The following is a 26,794-nucleotide window of genomic DNA, read 5'->3' as shown; positions in this document are numbered from 1 at the left end:
CTTTATGGAAACTACAGAATGAAAGCTGCTTTTATTCTCCTCTTCCTCTGAAAGGGTGTTTCTATATGTAACCAGGAGGTGGCATTCCTGGGTAAAAGTTAAAGAAACTCATACACAAACTTTCTCTTTTGCATATGAAAGAGAAAAAGGTTTCTTACTGTAGTGGGAGTTAGTCAATTACCTGAGGCTTAAACTAATGCAATAAATTTGCTTTCTATAGTCTTTGTTTTACGAGAAGTGGCAGAGTTATCCAGTAGTAGACATTAATCTTCATGATGAGACAGCAGGGATCTGGCAAGTTATATTCATCTTCCTGTAAAGTATTTGATAGTAAAAGTCCTAGTCTTCACTTATGTCGTTTTGTTCCTCCAAATAAGCCAGTTTGCAATAATTCATTGACCACAATAGTACCCACTATAATACTGTTATAAGAACAGCTAGAAAAAATGAGGGGGAAAAAAACGCAGCTGAATTTTATCCAGTCAATGAATCTTAATCAGATTTTTCAAAGTCTGATCATTCCCATTTGTGATCCAGTTGGTCTATGGAGTATTGCCATATTTAACATCTGTGTCACATCATGCCTTTCCTGTTGCCTCATTGATCAACAGACAACATGTGATGTTTCCCAGATGTTCAAACACGGCAGATCCCAAAAGACCTATTAAATTACACTGAAAGCAAAACAACATCTATGTTGTAAAAGTTTTGTTAAATTCAGGTATGCCTGAATATTCACAAACTTGCTACAAGATACTTACTGATATTCAAATTGCTTTTAAAAATCAGTCAAACTCTTTGAAATGTTGTGTATTATATAAGGACTCTGTGTCACAGAGTAGATAAAATTTTCTGTTCTGCAATATAAAGCAATTAAAATAGAATTAAGCATCTACTTACCCATGGGATAAGATAAACCACTGGAGTTTTTACTTAATTTTACTATTTGTCTCCTCTCAATACATGCAATCTGTGTCCTTGCAAAATTTTACTCAGATTTCTTGATGATTATATGCTTTTTTCTCAGATAAAGCTGAATAAATAATGATTTTTAAAAGCTTGTGCATTGCATTTTCTAAGCAAGGCAAGGCAGTATGTGCTGTTGTTCAATGTGGCCTTTTTCCACTGAAAAACATCGTTATAAAGATCAGGATTTACTAAGATGTTACTTAAGCCTTTGTTCTGTACATGAATAAGAGTGACATGAAATCCTACATTGGATTTCAGACAGCAAATGTGATCCAGTTTACACCAGCATGGTACGACATTCTGCTTTGAAACTGAATGATACTTTGATACTGAATGAATGTAGTTTATGATACAGTAATTTTAACATTACTATGAATATCCTTCACACCTTTCTGAAGCTAGTGCTACTCTTCTAGCAACATTTCAAATTCAAATTTTGTGCTAGCATTTTCAGCCATGACAGTCTCAGCATTTTCTGATGAACACAAGCAGCTGTATGTAAAAAAATCAGTACCTTTATTTTGTCACCTGCGAATCAGCAGCACAGAGAACTCAGGTGCCATCTGTTTAAATTAAAGCAACGTTTCTCCACATTACTATGACTCATCAAAAGTTTATTTTGCCTTACTCTTTAATATGAAGGAACATAGCTATTTTAGAAAGGCCATCTCAAAGAGAGATGTTCCTTCCGTGCTTATTGATGATACCATCAACATTTGTTTTTCTCTTAAATCAAATAGGCTTTTACAAAAGGTTGTTTTTTTTCTTCCCCAGAAAAGAGGTTAAGAAATTTCAGTTCAGAAATGGCCACACATTTCTTTTTGGTATTTTCCAGTAGAAGAAGGGTCTGTATTTTTCCAGCCCAGCCTTTCCTGGTGGATTTGTTACCTTGCTGTACCCCCATGAAGCAGCTCCCGCTGGCACCCAGGCTCGGTTCCCACTGCTGTGCTCAGACTGCAGCTCCCACGCTGCTCCCGGAGCAGCCCCACGCAGGGATCTGCACTTGGGGGAATGCAGTCCCTGGAGATAACACATCCACAAAGGGATCAGACAGCCACACCAGCAGCTTGTCTGAAGTACTGCTGCGTCACTGACAACGATGAGATTTGAAGTTTTAAGTGATGTTTTCTCTGATTTGGTCAGAAAATAGAAATGTTTCCATTTAGGGCAATAGATTTATATAAAAGAAAACATCTTACAGGTTTTTTCCAATGGTTCATCAAGTTGAAAACTGCAAGTAAGGAGGAAATAAAAATGCTCTGGGTATCTTGGATTAGTAATACTCCAGTATTTTCAGGTTTGTCTCCACTGTGGAGTAATTTTGGACAGTCATATCTTTATTTCAATTTATATACATAACTAATTTTTGTTGAGCAGTCTAGAATCGTCTGAGAGCACTGAGTGCCAGGTGTATGTTAATTACAAAACTATTTTTTTTTTAGTAATAAGAACAGGAACAACATAGGCACCTAAAAGTTGCAACATCTCCAAGTTGGAGCTGTCCAGGAGTCCATCCACATGGTATAATTTGCAAGATTAGGATTGCTAATTTTTAGAAGCTTCAGAATGACAGAGCTGCATACACAAAAAAGTAGGTTGTTGAGTTTTTAAAATTAGAGTATCTACTTATAGTACAGGCATATGTAACTTAAAAAAAAATTCTCTGTCTAGATTTTCAACTCACCTAAATTGTTTATATGTATTTTTAAAAGAAATACATAATTAGAGCCATCTTTATTCCTTAATGGCATAAGACCTAACAAGCTTTTGTTTTGTTATTGACACTTGCAGAACAGTCAGAGATTTAGCAAAGTGAGGACAGAAGGTATGTGCAGTATCACAGAGAAGCATGTGGAATACAAACACAGGAAGGAGACAAGAAAAGCAAAGATCTGGATAATGGTAAAGCAACGCATATGGAAAGTCAGCTTGAGAAGAACAGTCACATATGCCAAAAATAATTCACTGGCTACATTTAGTTAGAAGATCTGGGGAGCAAACATAAGCATCCTAAACAACGGCAGTAGGTTAGCCAGAGTGTCTGCTGGCCCCAGGGTCACATATTCCTGCTCTAACCGCCAGCAGCGGCCGTTTGGAATGAGGAGCTTTCCAAGTGCTGGCCAGTGCTGGCTGTGGAGAGAAAACTGTCTGTTCTTTTCCGCTTCTCATGATTTCTTATGAAATGTATACTGCAATGTAAAGCCCTGTCAGAAATACCTGAGCCAGCTGATCTGTGCAGAATGTGCTGATATAAAGAACTGCTTGGTTGTGTTCTAGAAACAAAAATGAACTGTTTGCCTTCTGCACATGAACATATCTTCATATCACCAATTCTTTTTGTTTAATTATAAATAATTATTTCATTTAAATATATAGAAAGGCTGCTAAAACAGGCACATGAGATATCCTTACTATCCTGGGCATGTTTTGCAGGAGGATTTTCTTCTGGTTGTTGGGGTCATTTGCTGTTGGCATTGCTCCCAAGTTTGTTGTGACATCTGTAAAATGATGAGATGGATGACATTTGGGACCAATTTCACCGAGTCTTTCAGTCTTTTGGATTTCACTCTGGAATACTATATTTTATATTACTTCATTTGCTTGGATGAAAATCAGTGTCAATTGAGTTTAGTAACCCCTCTTTTTTCTAGGATTGTCAAACTAGATGAATCTGAGCCTGCTTTATTCTGAAGGCTTTCTTTAAGTTTGCTCTGGTAGAGTGGGTTACTGGCCAACTGTTCTTTCCAAGTGCCATAGTTTTCCTAGAGGATCAGCTTTTCAAAATGCTTGTTTTCTAAACAATAATTTTCAAGTATGTTCTCTTGCCACAATTTTGATGTCTAACATGAAAACTAACTAGGTAATCTGCACTTTCATTACATACTGATAATCTTTACAGACCATAAATGGATATCACATCACATCTGATAGTCTTGGTCATTGCTGTTTGTAGTTGCACTTGTCCTGGATGTCCAGGTGAGTACATCCAAAGTCTCCTTCTAATGCCTTGTGTTGAAATGTATTTCATCACTGATGCGCTGAAATTTATCTTTTCCTTAAGGCCTAAATATTAAAAAAACAGTGCTTTAATAATGTAGTCAGCATGGCCCAGAATCAAATACAATAGAGTTTCATTGTAAACTCATCTTTCCTCCCTTTTTTATGTTTTCTTTTATGGCAGTAACCACCAAAGACCTATATTTCAGTCACAGTTTTCATTATTTCTAAGAGACATTCAAATGAATGTGGATGTAGTTGGCTACAAATTCTAAGTAATTTCAAATGCTAAGATGCTTGTAGATAATTTTAAAAATACTTCTAGTTTTTATTTTGCTGGAAACCTAATACTTCGTGTGGCTGCTGCTGCAATTTCAGCTGTTACAGGTAAGATGATTTGTTCATTGAAAACCAGATACCTATGAGATTGTTTGCCATATCTTTAGACTGAGTTTCTGGTGACAGTGTTTTTCCCATAGTATTGGCTACACTGAAATACAAGTGAATTATAAATTTAACTTTTATCCAAGACTCTATCTTGTTTGAATTTTGCAGGACTAATTTTTAAGCACAGTATGCCCATGTAAGTAGTCAGTGCATGTTTTCTAGTCACTACCTTGATCTGAGCCCCATTAGGAGTTCTCAGTTTGTACAAATTCCATTGTCCATTTTAGCACACCTGATTCAGTAACATGTTGGAGCCATTAGGAATTCCTCTCAAGCACTTTAATGTTTCCTGAGTAGTAGAACTGTAATTGTTGTTTAAATATCCAGATATCTAGAACTTTTGCCCTGAAGGCCCCCTCTGTGAAGCATTTTTCACTCTGTCCTTGTAGTACTATGCCCTAGCCTATCTTCTACAACTTTAATAGAAGCTTTTTTTTTCATCATATCAGCATTTATCTGAATCACTTCCAAAATTTTTTGTAGTATTTCTCATTTCTCTCATTTTATAGACTAAATCACTAACTTTGCATAAAACTTAAGGATTTTCATCCATGAATAACTATCCTTTTTATTCCATGAGATATAACTACGTGATTATAAAGCCTTCTAGACATTCCTCAACCACTATGTATTGCTGGCTACAAGCTATAACTTTTACTTGTATCTGAACTGAATGTCTTTAAGGGTACCTCCACCAAGACATCAACACCTGGACTATGCAAGTTGGCATTTAATCTAATTAGATTTTCACCTTGTCTGTATCATTGAGCAATTAGGCTATGAAGTGAAATTTCCACAGGGTATTTCCCACTTGCAAATTCTTGTACGACTTCAGCAGAGACAACATGGCTGCTATCCTCAGGCTACAAGCAGGATTGTTAAAAAACAGAGGTTGTAGACATACAGCCTTACTAAAGTTCTTTATCTAATCCAATTTTACAGCTAACAGCCACAGCAACTCCATAATCCATTCATTCCCCTCCACAGCGATTTATTTCAAACTCCTTCCTTCTTTACTCTGGTCCAGCCATTCCTAAAGCTGAAGATTAGCCAAAGCTGCCTTGTCTCCCTAATTCCATAGCACAGTAAGAGCTTGCTTTAATTCCTTTTATGGTGCTCCAATATCCTAGTTTAGGCCTTATTTCCTCACCTGAAGTGTCTACAAACATGTCACTAATTTAAGCCATAACTAATTTGGCCCTGACAGTTAACATCTTGCTGCCAGTTTCAATTAGTGAGGAGAAACAACTGCTGAAATCAGGTGTCTGTGACGTAAACATGTTTACTTGTAAGGAGGCCAAAAATGCTCTTTTCCCTAGACACAGGTGGCACCAGATAACATGGTGATAGCAGGCTTCTTTCAAACATTTCCAAAAACCTGAAGGTCTTCACCTAACAGTTTGTCTTCCAGAGCAAATGTTGACTGATGCTTTCCCCTTTACTTTCTCTTCTACCTCTCCTCTACAGAGAGTCCTTTGTCAAGTAACAGCCAGATCCTTAACTCATTAATGTGTTTGTCTTTACACTTTTTTTCTTAGTGGTATAATATTTTTTTCTAAGAAGTGGGAACAGTGATTCCTTTCTCCCAGATTACAGTGTAACAACCAGCATGAAAGTTCTTGTATTTTTTTCTTCTAAAGAAGTAACTCTAACGCACTCTGAAAATAACTTTCCCAACCCTATCAAAATGCAGTGAGCATGACAGTGAGTAACAGAGAGCCCTGCTGCAGCCAGCAAAGCTTATCTATGAGCTGCTCCCCAGGTCCCTGCATAAGTTTCAGCTGAATCATAACTCCCAAGTATCCTTACAGCCAGGATCAAGCAGCATTATCACAGAGCTTATCTTCCCCAGAATCTAAGCATCACTTGGCATTGCTTTACCATGAGGGAAGAACCACATCTCTAATTTATATTAGCACATTCCTGATACACAGTCATATTTCAGTATACCATCAATGAATCTCTCATATAACAACCAACCAAACAACTACAACATCCTTTCAGCAGAACTCTTTCTAGCCTATCTGCTCTTCTGAGTGAGAGACTGTGCCCTTTGGAGTCCTGAGCAGCATCACTGCAGGTATGGAGCCACACTACCAAGTGGATTTCTTCTGGGGCACAGCACCAGCCAGGTGTGCTCTGGACTGCAGCAAGAGCTCTCATGTTTTAAGAGCTATAATTAAATTACCACCTACAATAAAAGACCTGAGGTTAATGAGCTCAGACAGAGAAGCTACGTTGAACCACAAGAAATGAGACAGACCCATAATGAGACATTTTCAACCTTATTAGAAATAAGGCAGATGAAACCAGGCAGCTGACTGGCCTTTTGGTGCCGGAGCTGTGCTCCCCACTGGCAGGGCGCCCTGGGGGTGCTCCCCACGGGGAGGATTCCCTGTGGGTGCCCTGTGGGTGCTCCCCGGGGCAGGGTGCCCTGTGGGTGTCCTGTGGGTGCCCTGTGGGTGCTCCCCGGGGCAGGGTGCCCTGTGGGTGCACTGTGGGCGCCCTGTGGGTGCCCTGTGGGTGCCCTGTGGGTGCCCTGTGGGTGCTCCCCGCGGGCAGGGTGCCCAGTGGGTGTCCTGTGGGTGCCCTGGGGGCGCTCCCCGCGGGCAGGGTGCCCTGTGGGTGCCCTGTGGGTGCCCTGGGGGCGCTCCCCGCGGGCAGGGTGCCCTGTGGGTGCCCTGTGGGTGCACTGTGGGTGCTCCCCGCCGCCCCCGTGCCCTTGCTGGGCCGGCGCTGCCCCCGCCCGGCTCCCGCCGCTGTCTCCATGCGACAGTGCAGCGTGGGCGTCTCCCAGCGCTTCATTTGCATAGCCCCGCGAGTGGCCAATGGGCGGGCGCGCTGCCGCTGCTATTTGCATGTGGCCGGGCGGCGGCCAATGGGGCGGCGGCGGCCGGGCGCGCGGAGGGCGATGCTGCCGGCGGCGCGCGGGCGGCGCAGCGCGAGGCCGGGCCGGGCGCGGGGACCTGCCGGGCGCGGGCGGCCCTGGGCCCGGGCGGCCGCGGGGCAGCGGCGGCGGGACCATGTCGGTGGCGGGGCTCAAGAAGCAGTTTCACAAAGCCAGCCAGGTAGGGCGGCGGCCGCGGGGCCCGGGCGGGCTTTGCTGTTGATGGGCGGTTCGCCCGGTGCCCGCTCCCGCACGAGGCGGCGGGTCCCTCCCGTCTGTGGCAGCATCACCCTGGCCCCTCCGGGGAGTGTTTCCTTCGGCGTTACCTCCGGCTGCCCTGCTTGTGTTTTTGCCTGACAGCTTTCTGTGCTGCTCGCACAAGAGGAGGTTGCCCGCTCCGTTCTTTTGCTCGGGGCTTCAGGTCTTCCCTTTAGTTATTAACATTTGTTATTTAGTGATGGGTTCGCATTCGTGTTTTGAGGCCTCATTAATGCTACAGCCTGTCTGGTACCAGCTTTCTCCTAAAGAGCTCATTGTTTTGATCTTCCACGAATTGCTGGTTTATTATCCTACCTGGAATGCCATGTATTTGTCCTGTAGAGGGTATCAGATGTTTCTAGAGTTTTCCCTCCTTTTCCGGATGCTGTACTCTTCATCTTCTCTAGATTGCATCTTCTTTTTCTTCTGATCCCTTTATCTCTTTTCTCTTTTGTATGTGCTTTGCTTTAATAGTTTATGTGGTTTTTTTAAAGAGAGAAACGCCTTTCTGCCAAGCAGGTAGACTGATTGAATTCCATGGCAGGATGGTGCCAGCACCAACCCCTGCATTGTTGCAGGGGCTTCAGGATGTGGCTGCAGTGGGATTCTTCCACTGAAGGTTTCTGGAAGTCTCAGCTGCTATTCTTGCTCATTCCAAGTCAAAGAGATACGTATTTCTGCTGGCTGTCATTAATAATAATGGTAATATCAAAATTAGTGCTCCTAACCTATTCAGTAAAATTTGACAACTGCTCTTGTCTTCATGAGAGTGAAGAAAATAAAGATTCATTGAGTACTTGGCTGTCGTCTTTCTAGGTCTTCTTTCAGCTGTGTAGCTTGTCAGCAGCCCAAGTGCAGAATCTGCACTTTGTTTGGATACAGAGATGCTAAATATTTGTATCTAATGTTTCAGCAGTGTACTCTCTTTCATGGAATGTCCTGATCCTGAAAAATGTTGTGAATTGGTATCTTTTAGTTAACTTTCACTGTTCCTTTGAGAAAATGCTGGACCTGTAGAGTAAACAAATTCAAGGACAGTTTTTTAAAGATTTTGGCTTGTTTTGCATCTTATTGCTGGGAAAATGATGCAGCCTTTGCTCTAGTAAGCTTGAAACTCAGGAAGCAGAAGATACATAACTGAGGAAGTTCAAGAAGTAACCACAGCAAGAATCCTCTTGTCTAGCAGCTGGTAACAGTGCAGGTTACTTAATCCTGCCTAGATGACAGGTAAACAAACAAAAGGATGGATGTGATCTGATAAAGGGAGTAGTAATAGCAGAAAGGAGCTGTAGAATATACTGAATTTTACTGCATTTATTGGAAAGGTGTGGCATGACTTCCAGTATTCAATACAGTAAGGAACTGCAATGCATAACTCATAAGAATATTCTTCTTCTCAGGGTGGGTCAAAGGTAAAGTTTCAACTTATTTTCAAATGCAGAAATGAGCAAGAAATTTTAAATCAGTTGATTGAAAAAGCCTGTCATTATGGAAATGTATTTATTAGGAAATTAAAGTTCAGGAATATGATACTGGAATTTCTTTTTTTTTTTTTGTACATAAAGTAACATAAGACGCTTCTTAAGAGCTCATTTTGTAAGAATTCAGACAATATGTTGGGCAGAATAAAAGTGGGAAAATAACAGAAGAAATAGCACATATATATATATATGTGATCATATATATATGATCAAAACAGCCATGTCTAAACAATGAAACTGCTTATCTGTGACACGCAGAGACACAGTCGTGCCTAGATATATAAAGTTGTTGAACTATCAGAAATAAGGTGGAACATGAAAAATGGCAATACTGGGATTCCATCTTTTAGGAGAATTCTTCTACAAAATGCTAAAGCAAGCAAATGCAGAGGGTGAGAGGTATTTCTTGACAGAAGACTTGTTAAATTTCCAAGTACTGTGGGATCACTTAAGGAGACACAGACCTTTGTGTACTGAGTGGATGAAAGATGCCAGTGGTCACTGTTAACAGCAGAGACAGGCATTGCTTGGGGGAAGAATGAAATTAATTCCTTTAGCGTTCCCAAAGGAGAATAGGGGCAGATGACAAAAACTGGCAAATGTCCCAGAGGACATTGAGGAATACTGGAGGGAATGAGACTACTGTCAGGACATGTGATTGAGCAATAAGAATAATGCTTGAAAGCTGACAGAACCAAAGGACAAAAATATCTGAAGGCTGAAGCAAGTGTATGAAGACAGTCTGTATTTAACAGTTCATTCAGAAATATGAATAAATATCAAAAAATTGACAAGATATATATACTATTTCCATGCTAAAATAGACTTCTGTTCAGTGGAAATAAGTTACAATTCTAAATGAAATATGGAGTAGTAAAGATTCATATAACTCAATAACTCATCAGAGTTATTCTAAACTCTGTTTACTCTTACTGAGCTTTTTTTGCAAAAGAACTGCATTTCAGGTTTTTTTCTTGTAAAAAGTCTTTGTGTCTATGTACAACTTTTGTGTTGACTAGTGGTGATCACCTTTGTGTGTAGGTCTAAATTCTAAGTGCAGGGAAAAGAAAAATTACTTATGATTTTATACATGTAGTTGAGGTTTCTGGGATGTTTGTCTGGTGCTTGTCAGCTTGGTTTGTCTGAAGTTACACTTAAGTAAATGAATGTTTGCTTTATGAAAGGTCAGTAACTAACTTTTTATGGTTATTAATGCCCTTGCCAAAATCAGGCATGACAAGCTATTGCAAACTTGGTGTAGTAAAAAGTCACCATGGGTCTGTCTGTTTGTAATCCAGTAATTCATGAGCTGGAATGGTGAATTCCATTAATGAAGTTTGGATGGTTTTCCCCTAGAATTTTTTACCCAACTGGGTTTTTTTCCCACTGAAAATTGCATGTTTGTTGGTTTTTACTGAAGTGTCAGGTGGTGAGATCTAGAAGGCAACTCTTGTGTTATTGTTGAAATTACTGCAGTGAGGTCTGTACCCCAGAGGGAGTAGAGTTTGAGCTGTTTTTCTGTACATTCCAGTGTACAAAGCTGCAGTGCTACTCCATTATCTGTCCCCTAATGATTGCTTCCCCTGGTGTTGTGGAATGGATAAACCTGAAGCTTGGATGTATCTCAAAGTTTGTGTGTCTGTTAGGTAGTGATAACACCCTTCATGTTATTAGAATTTTCTTTACTATGCTTTCTTCTTAGGTTATAATTTTAACTGAAGTTCTTTAGTTGAAAGTGCACTGCAATGAGGATCACTTCCATTCTCTCCATTAAATATCAGTGATGAATCCTTGAGTATAACTCATTTGACTCATGAAATACCAAGCACAATGTATGAAGTGTCTTACCACCTCTCACTGACTGATAAGCAAGGGCAGGTTGTTTCTCAGGGCTGATTAGTTCATGTCCAACTCCCATGAAATTCAGCTATTTTTAAATACATATGTTTTCAGATATAATTTTTAATTAAGTTTTGTGGAGCTGTGTTTGCAATGAGAGTTTGTGTGCTGTCTCTTTCAGCCTCTGCCAGATCTGATCTGTTTTCCTGTTTTCAGTTTGAAAGCTTTTGATGTAGGTGTGTGTATCTCTTTCTGCTGGTTCTGCAGGCCTTGTTCTCGTGGTGGCTGTGCCTGTGGGATAACCCAGTGGTGGGAGGACTGCATCTTCTGCTGCATACTGGGAGTGTTTTTAGAGTTTAGAAAAGCAAGAGGCACAAAGAGTGAATAAGAAAGCCTTAATAGGTGTTGGATGCATTTCTAGATTCTGCTGTGCTCTAAAACCACAGCCAGGGTGGGATCCCTGTGTAAAGATGTGTGATTTTTTCAAAGTTCTTGGAGGCTGGTGAGCTCAGAACCTCACTCCCTTAGGGTGTTTTGAAAGCTCAGCCATGATACTGGCATAGGAAATCTGCTGTTGAGTTTGAATTCACACATTTTTTATATATTTTTTTTAATTAGTTGTAGCTGAAGGCTGTGTATAGAAGCAGTTTCACTCTCAACAGCTTATTCATGTTGTATTTCTTAGGCTTGGTTTCTCAGAGGTAGTGGAAAGTAATGCTTTTCTGAGGAAACACAGCTGCCAATATTCACAATTATTGTGAATGTCTTATTTGTAATGTGGTCATCAACAGCTACTGTAGCCTCAGCAGACTGGGTTCTTAAACCTTCTGCTATTGTCAGTGAAGAAAGAGAGGCTCCAAGAGAGTGTGAATCAGGAGCTGGTTCTATTGTCTATAGATAGAGCCTAAGGGGAAGTAGATTTTCTAACCAAAACAACCAAAATCTGTTACTATTTTGCTTTCTGATAGTGATTTAACCTAGTGTAATAAATATATAAATAATATGCTCTTTGTTTTAATTTCTTATGTATCCTGAATGGCATTTCTCTTTACAAGTGCTGCAATTCTAAAGCAATTTTTACATGGCCTTTTTATGTTTTTTATTCTTTTTTAAACTTTCAGCTATCACCAACAGTTGCAAGGATGTTGCTTCCTATGTCCTAGATTTTTGCTTTTTCTCCATTGATTTATGTGGCATCCAATCTGTTGGAGTGAAGACCAGACCAGATCAGAATCAAGACCACCTTGCTCCCCAGACAGAATAAGTTGTGATTGGATTTTGTTGTTAGGTTATTAGGGGTGGTGGTGATGTATTTTGGTGATTTTTTTTTTCCTCTCTTGACTATTTTTGTTTTCTGTTGTAGATACTAGCCTAGACATAATATTTAAGCCTTTTTTAAAGTCTGTGTTGACATAGAGTTAATACACAAAAAACTTCAATTACACAAATGGTTGATAGGAAAGGAAGTACTTTGGTAAACTTTATACAAAGAGAACTTAAACTTGACAATGAGACATGAAAGGAAACTTTATTGCCTACATCCAGCTATATTTATTTCTTAGGACTATAAGCTGTTATCTCAGTCTGTTAGAGATACTGTCCTTTCACAGCCACTGTGAACTGGGCATGATAAATCCATGACAGTAGTACAGAGAAAGCTTCTGTCCTGTTCCTAGTTTTTATTAGATAATTGGATTTACTTCACTTCAAATATTACAGAATTCTGGAAGGACAGTGGTGAAAAGGACATTAGAATTTAGTTTCTTGTCTAATATGTTTTAAAATAAATAAGTGTACTTCTACAGTTGTATTTATCAGCTTTTTAGGTAGCCTGGCAGTAAGGCAGAAGTGTAACAAAAAAGAAACTGAGTGCCTCAGTTAGCGTATTACAAGTTAGCAGAAGGTAGAGGTCATGTGCTCTGCAGCCTTTAACAATGCAGCTCCCAGAGCCTGCCAGATCATAATGCAGTAACTCAGAAACCTAGCAGAGATTCAGATGCAATTTGGTAGGAAGTTATTTATATTTTACACTTAAAATATTTAATACATGAAAGTCTGAATGGCGTTGCAAAAGAATAGAGAGTGGCATAATAGAATGGGAGCTGAACTTTCTCCTTGAATTCATCTCCTTTTATAGCTTCTTGGCTTTGCTGTGGAGTTTTGCACAGGCATCGTGGAAGTTCGACTGAGAGCTGGCACTCCATCCCAAACTCCTGCTGTTGCCTGAGTCACTGCGGCACATGCTGGGTAATACATTGCAGTGCAGGCTCCTGAGACTCCTGCAATGCTGAAAAACAAACAGCCAAGTGGAGCCCAGCAGCAGCACTGCATTGAGATTTTATTTAGCAGCACTTGGAGTTACTTGAAGTTGTAGTGCACCTGCGCTTTGTGTAAACACACATGTAATTCAAATATAAAATGCATCCCATTCTTCACAGCTGCTGTAAAAACCATCTAAAACCCCAACTTGGTCTTATAATGATATTGCTGAGGACAAAGTGCTTCTGTTTATGTTAATGCCACTTTCACCCCAGTTTATTGCCATAGTCTAATTCTATATTGTGCTGAGTTCTCATTGTTGGTCTCTTTTCTGTTCAAGGACAGGAAGGCACTGCTGGAGTTTTATAACTAGTTGAGAGTTGAAGCTGTGGATTTTAACAATATTTTTCACAAGTTCACTTAGAGAAGAGCTATTCAAATGTCAGGTTACACCTACAATTCAATTTTCTAGTGCCCTAATGTCCTTTCACTGTTTCTGTTATCAAAGTTACTCAGGGTTTTATGCATTGATGGGAGAATATACCAGTTAATTTCCTACAACATCTCAGATGGCAGCGGCTGTGCACGTGAAACACAAAAATAACTTGGCCTTACATACTTGCTATTCAAAGGACAATGCCAAGCCTCTGAGGAGAATCAATTCGGTTTCGTTACTACCCTAATTAAGGTGCATTTTTGATACTGTACTTGTGTTTAATGAATGGTAATGACTACAGTGAAATTAGGTTGGTTGACAGCTGAACATGACTTAAGAATCCAGGACTCAAAGGAAATCAAGGGGATCTAAAATTCTGTTTTCTATGATTGCCTGTGTTTCTGTTCTTATGCATGTTACAGATCTAAGGTGAAAAAGAAAAGGTATTTTAAATTTTTTTTTCTTATCAAGCAAAAAAAGAAATTAAATATAAAAAACAAATGTTAATGGTCCTAGGTAGTAACAGCCCCTTTATTCCCTTGTGTGTTGCAAATGCTGTTAGGTCTTACTGTTCTCATTCTTTTTCTTACAGATGCCAATAAATATGGTATTAGAAAGTGACATAGGATAAAGAACTGGTCAGTGACAGAACCAGATTAAATTATGTGCTTCTAGACTGGACAGATGCAATGTTCAGTCACTGTGGGTTTGTTGGCTTTTAAAAAATATTTATTGTTTTTTAAATTTATTTTGCATATGCATTGATGAATGCAACGTGTAGATATGAGTTTGGCTTAAAGTTTCCATACAAATGTGATGTAATTTCACTGACTGAAAGTTTGGCAAGGCTGAAACATGCTACCTTCAATTACCCTTACTGTATTTAATACCCTTCTAGAATGGGCAAGAAATCTTCTAGAAACTGGGATTTTGGGGTAATAGTATCTCCTCAGCAGGGAATGAGAGAGAGAGTGTGTGTGTGTGTGAAATGTTCTTTGTACCATAATCAAAACGTTGGATTTGGAGTCACAAAGTCAATGTTTTGAGTCAAAATTACGATTTTGTCTTTTGCAATCCTGTTGAGAGAGCTAGAAAGTGAAATTTGGTGCCTGTGCCATCTGTATGGTCAGAGAATGCCACAAACACGGGAACGCTTTGTCTTTCTTTCCTGCAGAGAACGTAGCACCTGCCAGCTTGGCATCTGGGTCACAATAGATGTGTGCAGGGTGAGGGGGGAAGGAGACCCATTAAATGAAGAAATTGGTAATCAAAGACCTTTCATCAATTCAGAACCAGCAGTTCCAGTCTGCTCTTCTGAAATTTCTTCCAAAGAAAATAATATTTTTAAAGATCTTGGGATGAATTCTGTGTTTTGCGTGATCTGCTTGGATGACTGCCTGAGGCGCTGGAACATAGCAACTGTTACTTACCTTTAAGATTAACTGTTTATCATTTTATGGCTTTAGCTTCTGAATAATCCATACTTGCCTTTTTCCCCTGTACATTGTAGTAGCTACCTAGGATTCAAAGGACCATATCTACTGCTTTGTTTTGTATGGAGAATGCAAGAATCATGGCATTTTCATTGCGAGTTTGATGATTAAGAGTTTCACTTCAGTGATCTCTTCAGCTGGGGTTAAAGGCTTCTGTTTCATGGGATTTGGCTTGTTTTGCTGCTGATGGATATACTGCCTTTTTTGTAGGAATTTCTTGCTGCAAAGCCATGTGCCCCCCCAGAGGAGGACAGAGACTTTTAACCTCATTTGCACTAGTGATTTCTAGCTCTTTGGGGAATTCTGCAGGGGTCTGTATTCTGTGTGTAAATTATACTTGGAAATTATTTCAGTTTTCTCTGTCTTTTGTTTAATTTGATAACAATGTAAGCCAATTCTGCATGCATGCTGAGGAAAGTTCTTTTCTGTCCCCATGGATGAAGTCAGTGGGTTTCTGTGCATTTCTGCAGTGCTGCTCTTACTAGCAGAAAGAATTGTGCCTTGTGGAGATCCAGGACAGTGTGTGTCTTTCTTAGAAATGGAGTTGAGGAGCCCTGTTGTCCCCAATTGCATTTGAGTTTGTGGTGTTATGTGTAACAATGTCTTGCTGCCTAAAACCACTGGCACGTTTTGAAATGGAGTTACGAAAATAAGGCAAAAATGTACAGTGACTTCCTTTCCAAACTAGTCATGGTGAACAAAGTGATGAAATAATGGTTGTGGGTTTTTTTTTCTTCACTTTTCACTGTGATACATAGAGGTTTTCTGTTAAGTGAATGAAAGGAGCATGGATTATTAAACTTTCTGATACAAGAAAGTGCTTGAGACTTGTTCCCTTTAGATTTTCTAATTCATGATGAGCATAGGTTGCATTAGCGAAGAGTGAGATATCTTAAGTTCTTTCTTTTTTCTCATGGGAAGTGTTTCTAAGGGCCTCCATGGATCCTAGCTAAGTGAGCAGTGCTTCTAGGAGCACATAGATAGATTTTTCAAAATATTTGAGGAATGAGACTTTTAAGACCATTAAAAATTCAGTTGCATTTGTAGCAGACCCAGGAATTGGAAGCACTACACAGTGCTGTTATACTGGATGGGAACTTAGACTTGAGAAAACAGTGAACTAAAATGCCTTAAAAAAAGAAACAAGAAACCTCTCAAGCAGTGCAGACAATATGCTTGCTGATTCAAAGGGAAAGTGTGCAATCCAAGTACAGCAGAACCAGGTGGATTGCCTTGAGTAGCAAGTAATGGGGGCTGACTGTGTGGCAGAAGAATGTGGGTGTTTTACACTGTACCAAAAGCACAGGAAGCTACGGGACTGGCAGCTCAGATAAGTAGAAATGATGCCATTTAAATCAACATAGCATGCAGTAAAAAGTAAGAATAGGAGAAGGAGTTCTTGGTCCATTTTATAGTGATTTAAAATCCACACAGCTTGTCTAAGTGGTAAAACACATAAGCAGCAGTTTAATAACATTGAAGGACAAATTTTTGACTTGATTATGTGGAGTGGAATTCTGTGAGAATTACTGCCTGGGAAGTAGTTTCTGAAAGAGCAATAAACAGATTATTTGTCACTTTTCATGCAGAAAAAGTAGACTTGCTGATAAACATGCAGACGTGGTGATGAGAAATAGCATGCTAATGTGAGGAGAAGTTAATTGTAAAGCAAATCAACTTAAAATTACAATTTTTGACTGTTGGTGTATCTGTGTACAGCTTCTGTTGACAGTCTTACTCTGCCTCCTCTGCACAGCTTGCCTGGGGCTCTGTAGTGAATGATCTTGACCACGTTTTTGCTGGTAATGGATTCACTAAAACTGTCACTTTAAAACTATGGCACTGCCAAGGAAGTTTTTCCTTTAGATAAATATGTGGTCATATAGTAACTTTTTAAACTAATGCTCCTAAATATTTGCAACATATATTTTGGTATTGAGCTCTTGAACTTTGACAAATTTAAAAATATTTGTCCCAAATACATAAGATTTGAGCTTGAAGCTATAAGTCACTATTAGAAATGCTCACATCTTGTCGGTGTTATTTCTCCTGTACTTAGTCTGCACTGGTTCTTAAAACTATTTGCTAAGAAATTGCTAAGACTCAAATAAACTGCTTTGGTAATGAATGTAAATGAATAGGTGTGATTTCAGCAAAGGTGATGGGCGTATATTCTGGCTTTACAGAAATCGAATTAGGTTATCCATGACTTTTTCCAGCTTTTTGACAGGGCTCTCTGACATCACTTGTGTGTAAGTGATCTTTCTAATCATGCTTGGTGTCCTAATAAGGTGGTCCAATGTATTTAGCCTAAAAAAAAAATAAATTAACTTTTAGATCAGCTGATTTGTATTTAAATGGATATTCAGTAAAGCCATCAAATAAGCAGAAATCTCTGGTGGTGGGAATGCAGGAAGGAAGTTGAATAGTCATGAATTATGCAGTGCAGTTACATGTTTTAAGAAAAAAATATTTACATGTTTTAAGGATTTAAATTTCTTGTTCTGCATATGCAGGCTATGATCTTTGTGTTGCTTGATCTCTCCTATTTGAAAAACTAGGATTTTTAAAATTTTTTTTTTAAAGAAATACCAACAAAGCATGTTACTTTCACAGATACCTGGTGCAATTGGCTATTCTAGTGCAACTCTAACCTAGTCAGACTTCATGCAGGACCCAGGTACAGGGTGCCACACTGGGTTATGGTTACAGGAAGTTGTAGGATGCTTGTACAGCTTTACATCTGTGGATAGGTCTGTAACTCTTGATGTGCTGAAAGCTGACTGGTCCCTCCTGAGTTCAGGCCTGTGCTACAATCAGTGATGTATTTAAGGCTAGCTTTTGCAAGAGCCAGTGAGAGCCATCTTCCTAAATAAGCTAGGGTAGTTTAACCTGAGAATAGAGTGAAGTCTCTGGGTTTAATTCCAGGGTGTTGTGCTGGAACTGGTCACATAATGTTCTGGGAACACAAAGTGTATTCAGTTCCTCTTAGGAGCTGTGAATCAGAGTAGTGCTCTATTCCAGAGCTATGACAATATGCCAACATTCTCTAGAACAAGGCAGAGTGTAGATTTTCACTAGACTGGTGGCAGTTGCAGCTGTCATATGAAGTTAGCAGAAATTAAGAGGTATTGAATGGACAAGGTAAAGTAAAGCATACCGATTTAGAGCAGAGAGGTTGTTAAAGAAGTCAGATCCCCTCATTGTACACACACCTTTCCACTGCATGTGCAGGAACAACGTTTGTGCAGTCAGCTTTAACAGCTGGAAGCCATCACATGCAGCATAAAGTTCCATGGCAACTTGTATCATCCTAATTCTAGGTTTTGGTTGCCTTGCTCTACCTTCAGGGTAAGGTCCTGTCCACCTCCTTGAGTCAGCTCTGGGTGCTTGTGTGATCACACACACTAAGCTGTTAGAAGCAGCTTATCCATCTCAAAATCAACCCAGCTGCAATGTGTGAGCAGCTTTGAGGTGGATTAACCCACTGAAGAGCTCACAGCACACACGAGTTGCTACTACCAGTGCAAGGGAAATGGAGGCAATGTCTCTACAGGGTTGAAAAGGTTTTAGAGTAGGCTAAGCAGCTATGGAAAAGTACCTTAATGATTATTAGAATGTTTTGTTCAGAAAGTAGAATAAACTCTGCTTTGTAAGGGATTTGTATCTCACTGAAGTTCTGAATGATGAGCCCACAATGACTCTTCCCTCACCCCAGCTTACCCTGGGTTAATGGTGAATATTGAGATGATGATAATATATCATGTGAGGGCAAAGAGATCTATCCCTAATGCAGCAAGCCCAGAATCCAAACAGGACAATTGAGTGGTTTAGGTCAAATGTTGATCAACCTGGATGTAGGTGAAAGCAATGTTCCTGATGAAAGCAGCACCACAAGCTATGTGGGGGTGTACACAGGGAGGTCTGAGAGGCTTCAGTGAAAGCCTGAGAATGCTGCTGGAGAGGGAACACATTTCTTCAGTGGAGGAAAGAGTGCCTTTATTTCACCTGAGAAGAGTGTCTGGGGAAGGAAATTCTGCTCAGCTGGGGTAAGTACTGCTGAGACAAATGATGTACAGCAGAGACACAGGTTAGGGTGATGTTAAAGGTAGCAAGAGGCAAGCTAATCAGTAAAAAATGTGGTTCTCTCAATACTCTGGGCAAAACAACATTTTAAGGAACTTCTATGACAATTACTTACTAGCATCTGTAGAAGCTATTTTTAAATACAGTCATGAGAGACATTCAATATAGAAACAAATCACACAGGAGTGAGGAGTAAGAAGATAATATGAAAGTTTCTTATATTATTTGGAAAGGAAGTGTGTAAAGGGGTTATTTAAATCTCTGATTTTAAGGATTTTGGTTTCTAGTAGTCGCCCTTTCTCATCTTTGTATTGGGTATATATGAGTATGTCAAAAGGAAGCCACACCTTCCTTACAAGCACAGGGAACAACTTCAAAAAGGGGGATTGTTTTAAGGCCAAATCAGAATGGTATTGCTGCCAAGTGAAATTTTGCACTTGGAACCTGTGGAGGGAGGAAGAAGTGTTAATGTGGTAACAGCCAGTGGAATGCATGCAGTGTGTAACTTGTCCTTCACAGCTCCAACTCCTCTCCATGCACAGCAAACAGGATAAAATATTGCCCAGTTGTACCTGAAACAAGATGCTGAAAGAGAGGCAGAAAATGGTTCTGACAGGCACTGAGGTGCTGCTTTGTCCTCGTCACCCTGGGGAGGATGGGCTGTCTCTGTGGGATGCACCCACCACCTCTGCCTGTCTGCAGTGCTCTTGCACCTTCTGTCTTACTATATTGGCTGGAGAAGCAGCTGCCAGTATAATGAGATGGAAGACCATAGTTTAGAGTAAAAAATCCCTACAATTTACTTTTCAAAGAAATTTAGAATTTTTTTTATGCCAAGAGTTTGGAACTGAGTGAGAGGTCAGTGAAATTGAAAAGTGGGGAAGGATAATCACTACAGGTATCTTTTTATGGCCCTTTGATGGCTTTAGAGTTCTCTTTTTAGGGTATGCTCACCTTCACAAACAAGATTTTAAATAGATTAGGGAACCCCACAGTATTTTAGATTTGAAAAATGAAATATGGAAGTAAAAGTGGGATTCTGTCAGCATGAAGATTTATGGTTTTAGGTGTGTCATTGTTCTTGGCTATTTGAACTCTTACGTCAATTAATCTAAATTACTGTGAGAGACTTCAATGTAATCAGATTTTCTCATTAAAGGCACCCGTGTCTTTTCTTCTGAAAAGTGGACAGTCCTGAGTCTGACACTGTTACATTTTTTTAAGCAAACTGTCAGAGCAAATAATGTGTTTGTGTCCAAAAATTTAGATAGGTTAGTTTATTACATTTGAATTTTTACGAAGATGTTTTCCCTTAGGTGTATGTACAATAATGATGACTTTGAATTTCCAGATGTATAAATGTATGTGTATGCATCACTGCTGAGTTCTTTAGGAAACAGTGGAAGTTTGTCAGGAAGAGTTCAAGGTTTTGCAGTACAAAGTAGTTTTTATTGTACAATGCATGGGCTAAAGAATAGCTGTAGCAGACAAGTTGGACTAAAATGCTCATTAACAGTGTGATGTGTCACCGCCTGGTGCGAAATGAGTCACTCTCTATAGAAATGCAAAATCACATTATAGAGTCTAGAGTCTTGTACTTCATTCATATATGAACAAGACTTTCCTTTGTCCATGATAATGGTTTTCTTCAATATCTGTATGCATCTATTTTAAGCTCTTAGACAGCATTTCATTGGTGTATGTACCATTTAATGCTAATGATCCGTGTGATTGGTGCCATTTGCCTCCATTTTCTCAGGGTTCAGAATCTTACTCTCCTTTTTCAATACTTTTTTAGATCTGATTAAAGACTTAAGTATAGTCAAACTGGAGTGGCTGTTTTGTCATATGTAGAAATACTCGCCTCAGAGCTGTATTTGTTTGGACTTGCTTCAGAACAATTGTTTATGTTCTGACTGAACAGTTACAATAAGTAGGAAAGATCACTTGGTGCTGCTTGGAAGGACCACATTTGAAGTAATCAAAGGGCAGTGGGAAATCATTCTGTGCAGAGAATTGGAACAAGTCTGGAGAAAGTATGAGAGAGTTAGTAGAGCTCTGTGGTTTATGCAATGGCATAGAGATGAAGGCTTTATTTAGGAATATGATTTTTGTTGTTGAAATGTGTCTGGATTTTGCCACAAATTGAATTTATAGGCAAGGAGGAATAGGTGGCATGTAGGTAGCCTGAAAAATTGAGTTTGCCATGAGATGGATGCAGTTTCTGGCAGGTATTTCTCCGTGTTTTTACTGCCTCCAAAGTTCAGTAGCTGCCACAGGCATCGAGTGTAAAAGCACTGTGGTTTAGAAGTGCCTTTGTGAAGCCTGTGTTTCTTACCTTTTTATCCCACTGGTGTGGTCAAGCAGTTAAAGTGAAAATTGCAGTGTTCGTGGGTGCTCTCAGAAAGCCAGTGTAGTTACCTGGGAAGGATGCCAAGTTTGATAGGGATTTTGAGTTTAAAGCATTTAAGACTTTAGACAATCACTATGTGTCTCAGAACTACAGGGCTAGAAGCAGTGGCTGTGCCCCAGTTCAGCTGGTTTAAGAGCCTGTAGGACTCAAAGTCCAATTTCAGGATAATGATATTACTTCAGCAGATTGTCTGGGCAAGTTCATAACAAGCTCCATTAATCATTGGGTGAAGAGACTGTGAGGGACAGAGGGGGAAGAATTGTATTGGAATTGATCTTTATTGGAGCAAGCACTGGGCCACTGCCATTGAGATGTTCTTCTTGGTCTCTGTGGCTGGAATCAAGCATCTGCTTTATGACAGCTGCTCTTCTTTCCTTTAAATGTACAACACATTTCCTTTCACATTCTTCAGTGGCTAATGTGTAAACTCTCTGCTAGTGGTTAAAAAGAATAAGGAATGCTTATAATTAGGAAGCGGAGAAAGCTGCTCTATATTATGGAAAGAAATAAAAGACACTTTTTACAACTACAGTTGAGGATCCTGCCATAATAATCTGAATGTGATTACTGTTTGCTTAATATTTTTCTGTCAAAAAACTTTATAAAGAAAATTATCTCAGAACAAATACTGTATGCATTCTAAGAGAAAAAACTTAGCCCTTTAGGTTTATTAAGTGGTGGAATACATTCCTTTAATCATTTTCTGCTACAATTACATTAAACATTTTGTATATTTTTAGCTCATGTATTTAACATTGCCTGGTAGAGCTATAGGTCTCACCTAAAGCTTAAATCAAAAAGTGTTTTGTTGCTGACAGGCCTGAAGGCAGGAGGAGACCCGTCCCATGTACAAAATAAAGGGTTTAATACATGCTGATGATATTTTGTCTAAGCGATAGATTTCTCTTCAAAATTTTTCAAATGGTGCAGGTGCAACTAAGGTGTATTGCATTTTCTAAGCCTGGCACTCAGTACTTTATAAACCATTTGGCAAGTGTTCACAGTCAGTGCAAGTGGTGATGCTTATCTGTTGTGTTCTTAAGTTCAGGTGTCCGGGCATCTGAGGGAAAGTGTTCTTGCAATTTGAAGGCAGAAGGTCAAATTTAATGAAATGTGGAGTCATAAAGGGTGCATATCTTACCAGTGATAAGAAGAAAAGCTGATAGAAAGTGGGTTTTCAAGGAAAGGTTTATTGCAATCCTCCTTGAAAGCAAAGGTAGTGTTTATCTCTTTCTGGCTGTTTTCTTCCTGCTCCTTTTGTTATTTTCTGCTTCTCAAAATAACAGCAAGTACATGATCTTCTCTGGGCTGTTCTCTACAGCATTTCTGTCCTAGGACTCTTTATTCTTTTAACCTTGAGTTGAAATTATAAATTACCAAGATAAACCAGCCTTGTACTTTGATAAAAGAACATGAGAGTGTACCAATAAATGACTCCTGAACAGAGAACTGAAGAGAACAAAAGTATATGCATCTCTTGATAGGAAAAGAGACACTATCAGGAAAAAGGGAAGGGGGGGCTGACTTGTGAGAGAGAATATTTAGGATGGAAGATTGAAAGAGTTGTTATCATCCGTAGATGCACAAAGTAACTGGTCATTCTAAAATGTTTCATTTCCTGCCTAAGTATCATTTCTCTGAACAATTTATCAAGCCACTGCTGCTAGCTGTGGGAACATTTTTTATTAACTTATGCAACAAAAATGGAACAACAGCTGGACAATTCTGGTCTCTCTGAGTTGGGCTGAGTGTTGGAGCCAACACCATGATTAGAACTTCTTCTGGAAATAGTGTGTATGTATGAGATTTGCTCAGGTTTTGAGCAGGCCATACATCCAGCAGAGGTGGAGAGAAGTGTATGTTAGAACAAAATGAAAACTGAAAGAAACCTAAGGCAAAGAGAGGTAAGTGATAATGAGCAGTGAGGCAACTGAGAGAAAAACTAAAGGGAAGCAGTGCTAGTGAAGAGACTAAAATGAAAAAAGAAAGGTGCTAAGGTACCAGTGATGAGTAAATGAGGAGAAAACATGCACAGCTAGCTTAATGTCTCTGTGAGAGAGAAAAACTTACAAAGCTTAGTAGAAATACTCAAGAGATGGGTGACAGTGACAGCTCTGCACTCCTGTGCTGCAAGGTGAGCTGAGCACACCCAGAGCACTGCCAGGAAAGCCTGCAGCTGAGCTGGGTGTGATACAGTGTCAGTGGCAAAGGGATTTCCTTGCTCTGCCCTTCTCTGGCACTGGTCATACTGGTGAGAGATGTGCCAGCTTGAGCTAATTTTGGAAGTACAGAGAACTGGGATTTAAGAAGTAACAAAAGGAGGCATATAGTGAACTCTGGGAAGAAATCAGTGCATTCATTGCAGAAAAAAAGAATGCTGTAAAAATGGGACTTCTGTGTATAATTTAATATTATTACATGTGTCTTTTGGGTAGGTAGGATTGCCATTGCTTTGCAAGTAATCATGCAGTGTTTCTTTGAAAAAATTATCTTTTCATTTGCACTGGCAGAGCGCTGCCAAGCCAGGAGCCATCAATCTGAGCTTTGTTGTGCAAGTCTGCCTTCTTTCTAGAGTATTCAACTTTCTGTGTACTTTTTAAGCATCTAGCTCAATTTTGTGAAAAAAGTATTTGCTGATTTTCAAAATTCATAATCTTGTGTGAAATGTATTAGGCCACAGTGCTGTGGATCTTGGCATGTACATTGTAGTTTGCAAGTGAGGGGTCCAAAGATACACAGGTAACTCCATAGCCAAGCAATAGTTTAAATATTGGCAATTTCTCTGGTGTTCTCTTTGTGATAACTGTAGACCATACACAGAAGCTGCCCTAAACTGCATGTTCCCTAGTCATCAGTAGATGATTCTGTGAGCTGGATGTATAGATTGATTAAGAAAACACCCACAACCTCTCCAGCAATTATTTTTGAATGTAAATAACAGAAGACTTTGCTCTGCTGTGCCAGATGAAACTCAAGGACAAAATACTTCTTGAAATGAAGACATTAAGTGATAGTAATGCAGTAGTAGTAGTTTAGCTTCTCTCAGCTGTTTATGACTAGAATCTGAAATGAAACAGAGCTCATATCTTGGCAGTGTTGAGCCCTGTGTGCTTTTCTATGAGTCTCTTGAGTTAGACTCTTAAGAAATATTTACATGCCCAGATATTTAGATAAGCACTTGGTGGGGTGTTCAAAAGCATCCAGGTCTTGTGTATGTGCACATGTGTGTGTTGATTAATTCTGTCATTTTGAAGAAAAACCAAATAAAATTCAACAGGCAATAGCATTCCAAACACTGAGTTATTTCACAAATACCACTATGCTTGTATCTTCTTTTCCTATAATTTTTATGTTCTATTCTTGTTTTTCATTACTTGCCTGTATTTGTTGAAGCAAAAGTTGTTAATCCTTGGGCCTTCTGACCTGTATGGAAAAGAATGTCCTTTGACACATCATTTTGCAGAATTTAAGTGCTATCACTCAAAAGTTTGAAAGCTTGACCATCTAGTCATATATATTTTAACATGGAAAATAAATATAAACACTTAAATTATAAAATTTCTCTTGCATAGATTGTACATTCATCTCTTAATTTTGACAACAAAATCTGGAATTACATTCTTAAAATAAATTCTATTCCCATAATAAATAATTGTGCAACTCACAATTTGTGTCCTGTAAACATGATTTGTGTCCCATAAACTTTCCCTTGTTTTGCCTGCTCGGAAATGCAGATAGAATATTTTATTTAGCACTGCATTCCTCTGGGCAAAGAGTGAAGATCTGGGACTCTGGCATTCTCATTTCAGTTTACTGAAATGTTTACTCTATGGCCAAGGACAAGTCAGTTTAACCCAAATTTAAGTATTTAGTCTTTTACTTCCTCCCTTACATTAATGTTGTATTAGGAGCTTAGATGTGTGGTTTCAGCCTGTATGAATTTGTTCCCCATGTTTCCTGAAGCATCCAAAGCTGTAGCAGCAGCTAAAAAGTGGCTTTTGCTGAGAGCAGAAAGTCTGGAATTCAGACATGGAAAAGCAGCACAAGTAGCACAGGCTTGCTTTTAATGAGACACTTGAGACCTTTGGAGTGTCACAGAAAGAGTGAAGCTGTCCATTACATTGTGAGGATAAAATATTCTGAAATATGCTAACACCTTTCAAAGGACATGCTTGCTTTAGAGCAAGAGACAGTGCCCTTCTCAATGTGCAGACTTCTTTGTAAGTCTAGATTACACAGTCTATATTTACACATACTTTGGCTGGATTTGGTTAATAAGGTTAATTTAAAAGGCTGCATGATTGTGTGCAGACTAGATCAGCTGGGTACAGGATTTTGAGTGTTGACTAAGGAACATCAAGTGCCCAGCATTCCTTACCCTACTTAAAATTCTCTTTCTGGCGTAGACTTACTTGTAGAAAAACTTTAAGTGGTATCAGAGCTAGAATTCAGTGTCTGATGTTTCTGTTACTAAATTAATTTTAAAAAAACACCCAAACCAAGCCATATGTAATTTTGTGCCTAATTCTGGCAAAAAGTTACATACAAGAAATAAACTAGGAAGAGTACAGGAATCATATGTGGTAAGTTCTCAGTATTGCTGTCAAAGAAATGAGATTTATTTTTTTTTTAAGCAGATATAGCAAATATCAAATTGATTAATAAATCTTTCAGGAGGTGTTACTACCGACTTTTATAAAATGCAGGACCATGTCTGGCATATTGGCCTGTTTTTACAGATGACTTGGCTGTCAAATGCCAGGTACTTCATCTTACCTAATTGATTGTAGATATTTTCTGAGACCAAGAGGTGTTACTATATCTTTTGCTGCTTTCTTGAGAGATGATGACTTTCTAAAGTACATGCACAGAATTTTTCAGTCTGTCAAGACCTTTAATATACTCAGGTCTGTTTCCTTTTTGTTTTCTTTTTCCTTGAAAAAGCAGGAATCGAAAACTATTTAATGAATCCTAGAGTTCCTGTCAGCAGAAAGAATTGCAAGGATGCTGGGAACTTAGAGCTCTGGTCTGACACCCACATCACAGACATTGTGTGGCAGATCTTTGTGTAAACCCCTCATTAGCTTGGTTAAAATGGCCACCTTTCTCTTTTGAAAAATTTCTGTTGTGATAATCCTCCCACATGGCAGAATCTTTTGTTTAGACTATGTAAAAGCAGGCTGCTTGACTAATAACAATCTAAACTATTTTCTTCCTTTTTTTTTTTTT

The 26,794-nt window shown here is 39.2% G+C and overlaps 1 protein-coding gene across 5 annotated transcripts in view; it reads left to right on the top strand.

Moving 5' to 3' along the window:
- The window catches only part of SH3GL3 (SH3 domain containing GRB2 like 3, endophilin A3), a 55,401-nt gene that overhangs the window by 5,966 nt on the left and 22,641 nt on the right, over positions 1-26,794 (top strand). The window contains exon 1 of one of the 5 annotated variants that reach the window (XM_023933931.2): positions 7,326-7,481. The exons of 1 other annotated variant lie outside the window; for it this stretch is intronic. In XM_023933931.2, the coding sequence (XP_023789699.1) occupies positions 7,437-7,481 (45 nt within the window). In that variant the 5' untranslated portion in view covers positions 7,326-7,436. Of the gene's footprint in view, positions 1-7,325; positions 7,482-8,628; positions 8,786-18,583; positions 19,116-23,021; positions 23,470-26,794 lie in introns of those variants that run through there. 3 more of the 5 variants (XM_086849616.1, XM_086849619.1, XM_086849615.1) reach the window with 3 other exon arrangements.

Source organism: Cyanistes caeruleus, chromosome 13, assembly GCF_971803275.1.
Source record: "Cyanistes caeruleus chromosome 13, bCyaCae1.hap1.1, whole genome shotgun sequence".
Classification (NCBI taxonomy): Eukaryota; Metazoa; Chordata; class Aves; order Passeriformes; family Paridae; genus Cyanistes; species Cyanistes caeruleus.
The sequence above is the reverse complement of the archived record's forward strand: the minus strand, read 5'-3'. Positions and strand labels throughout refer to the sequence as shown.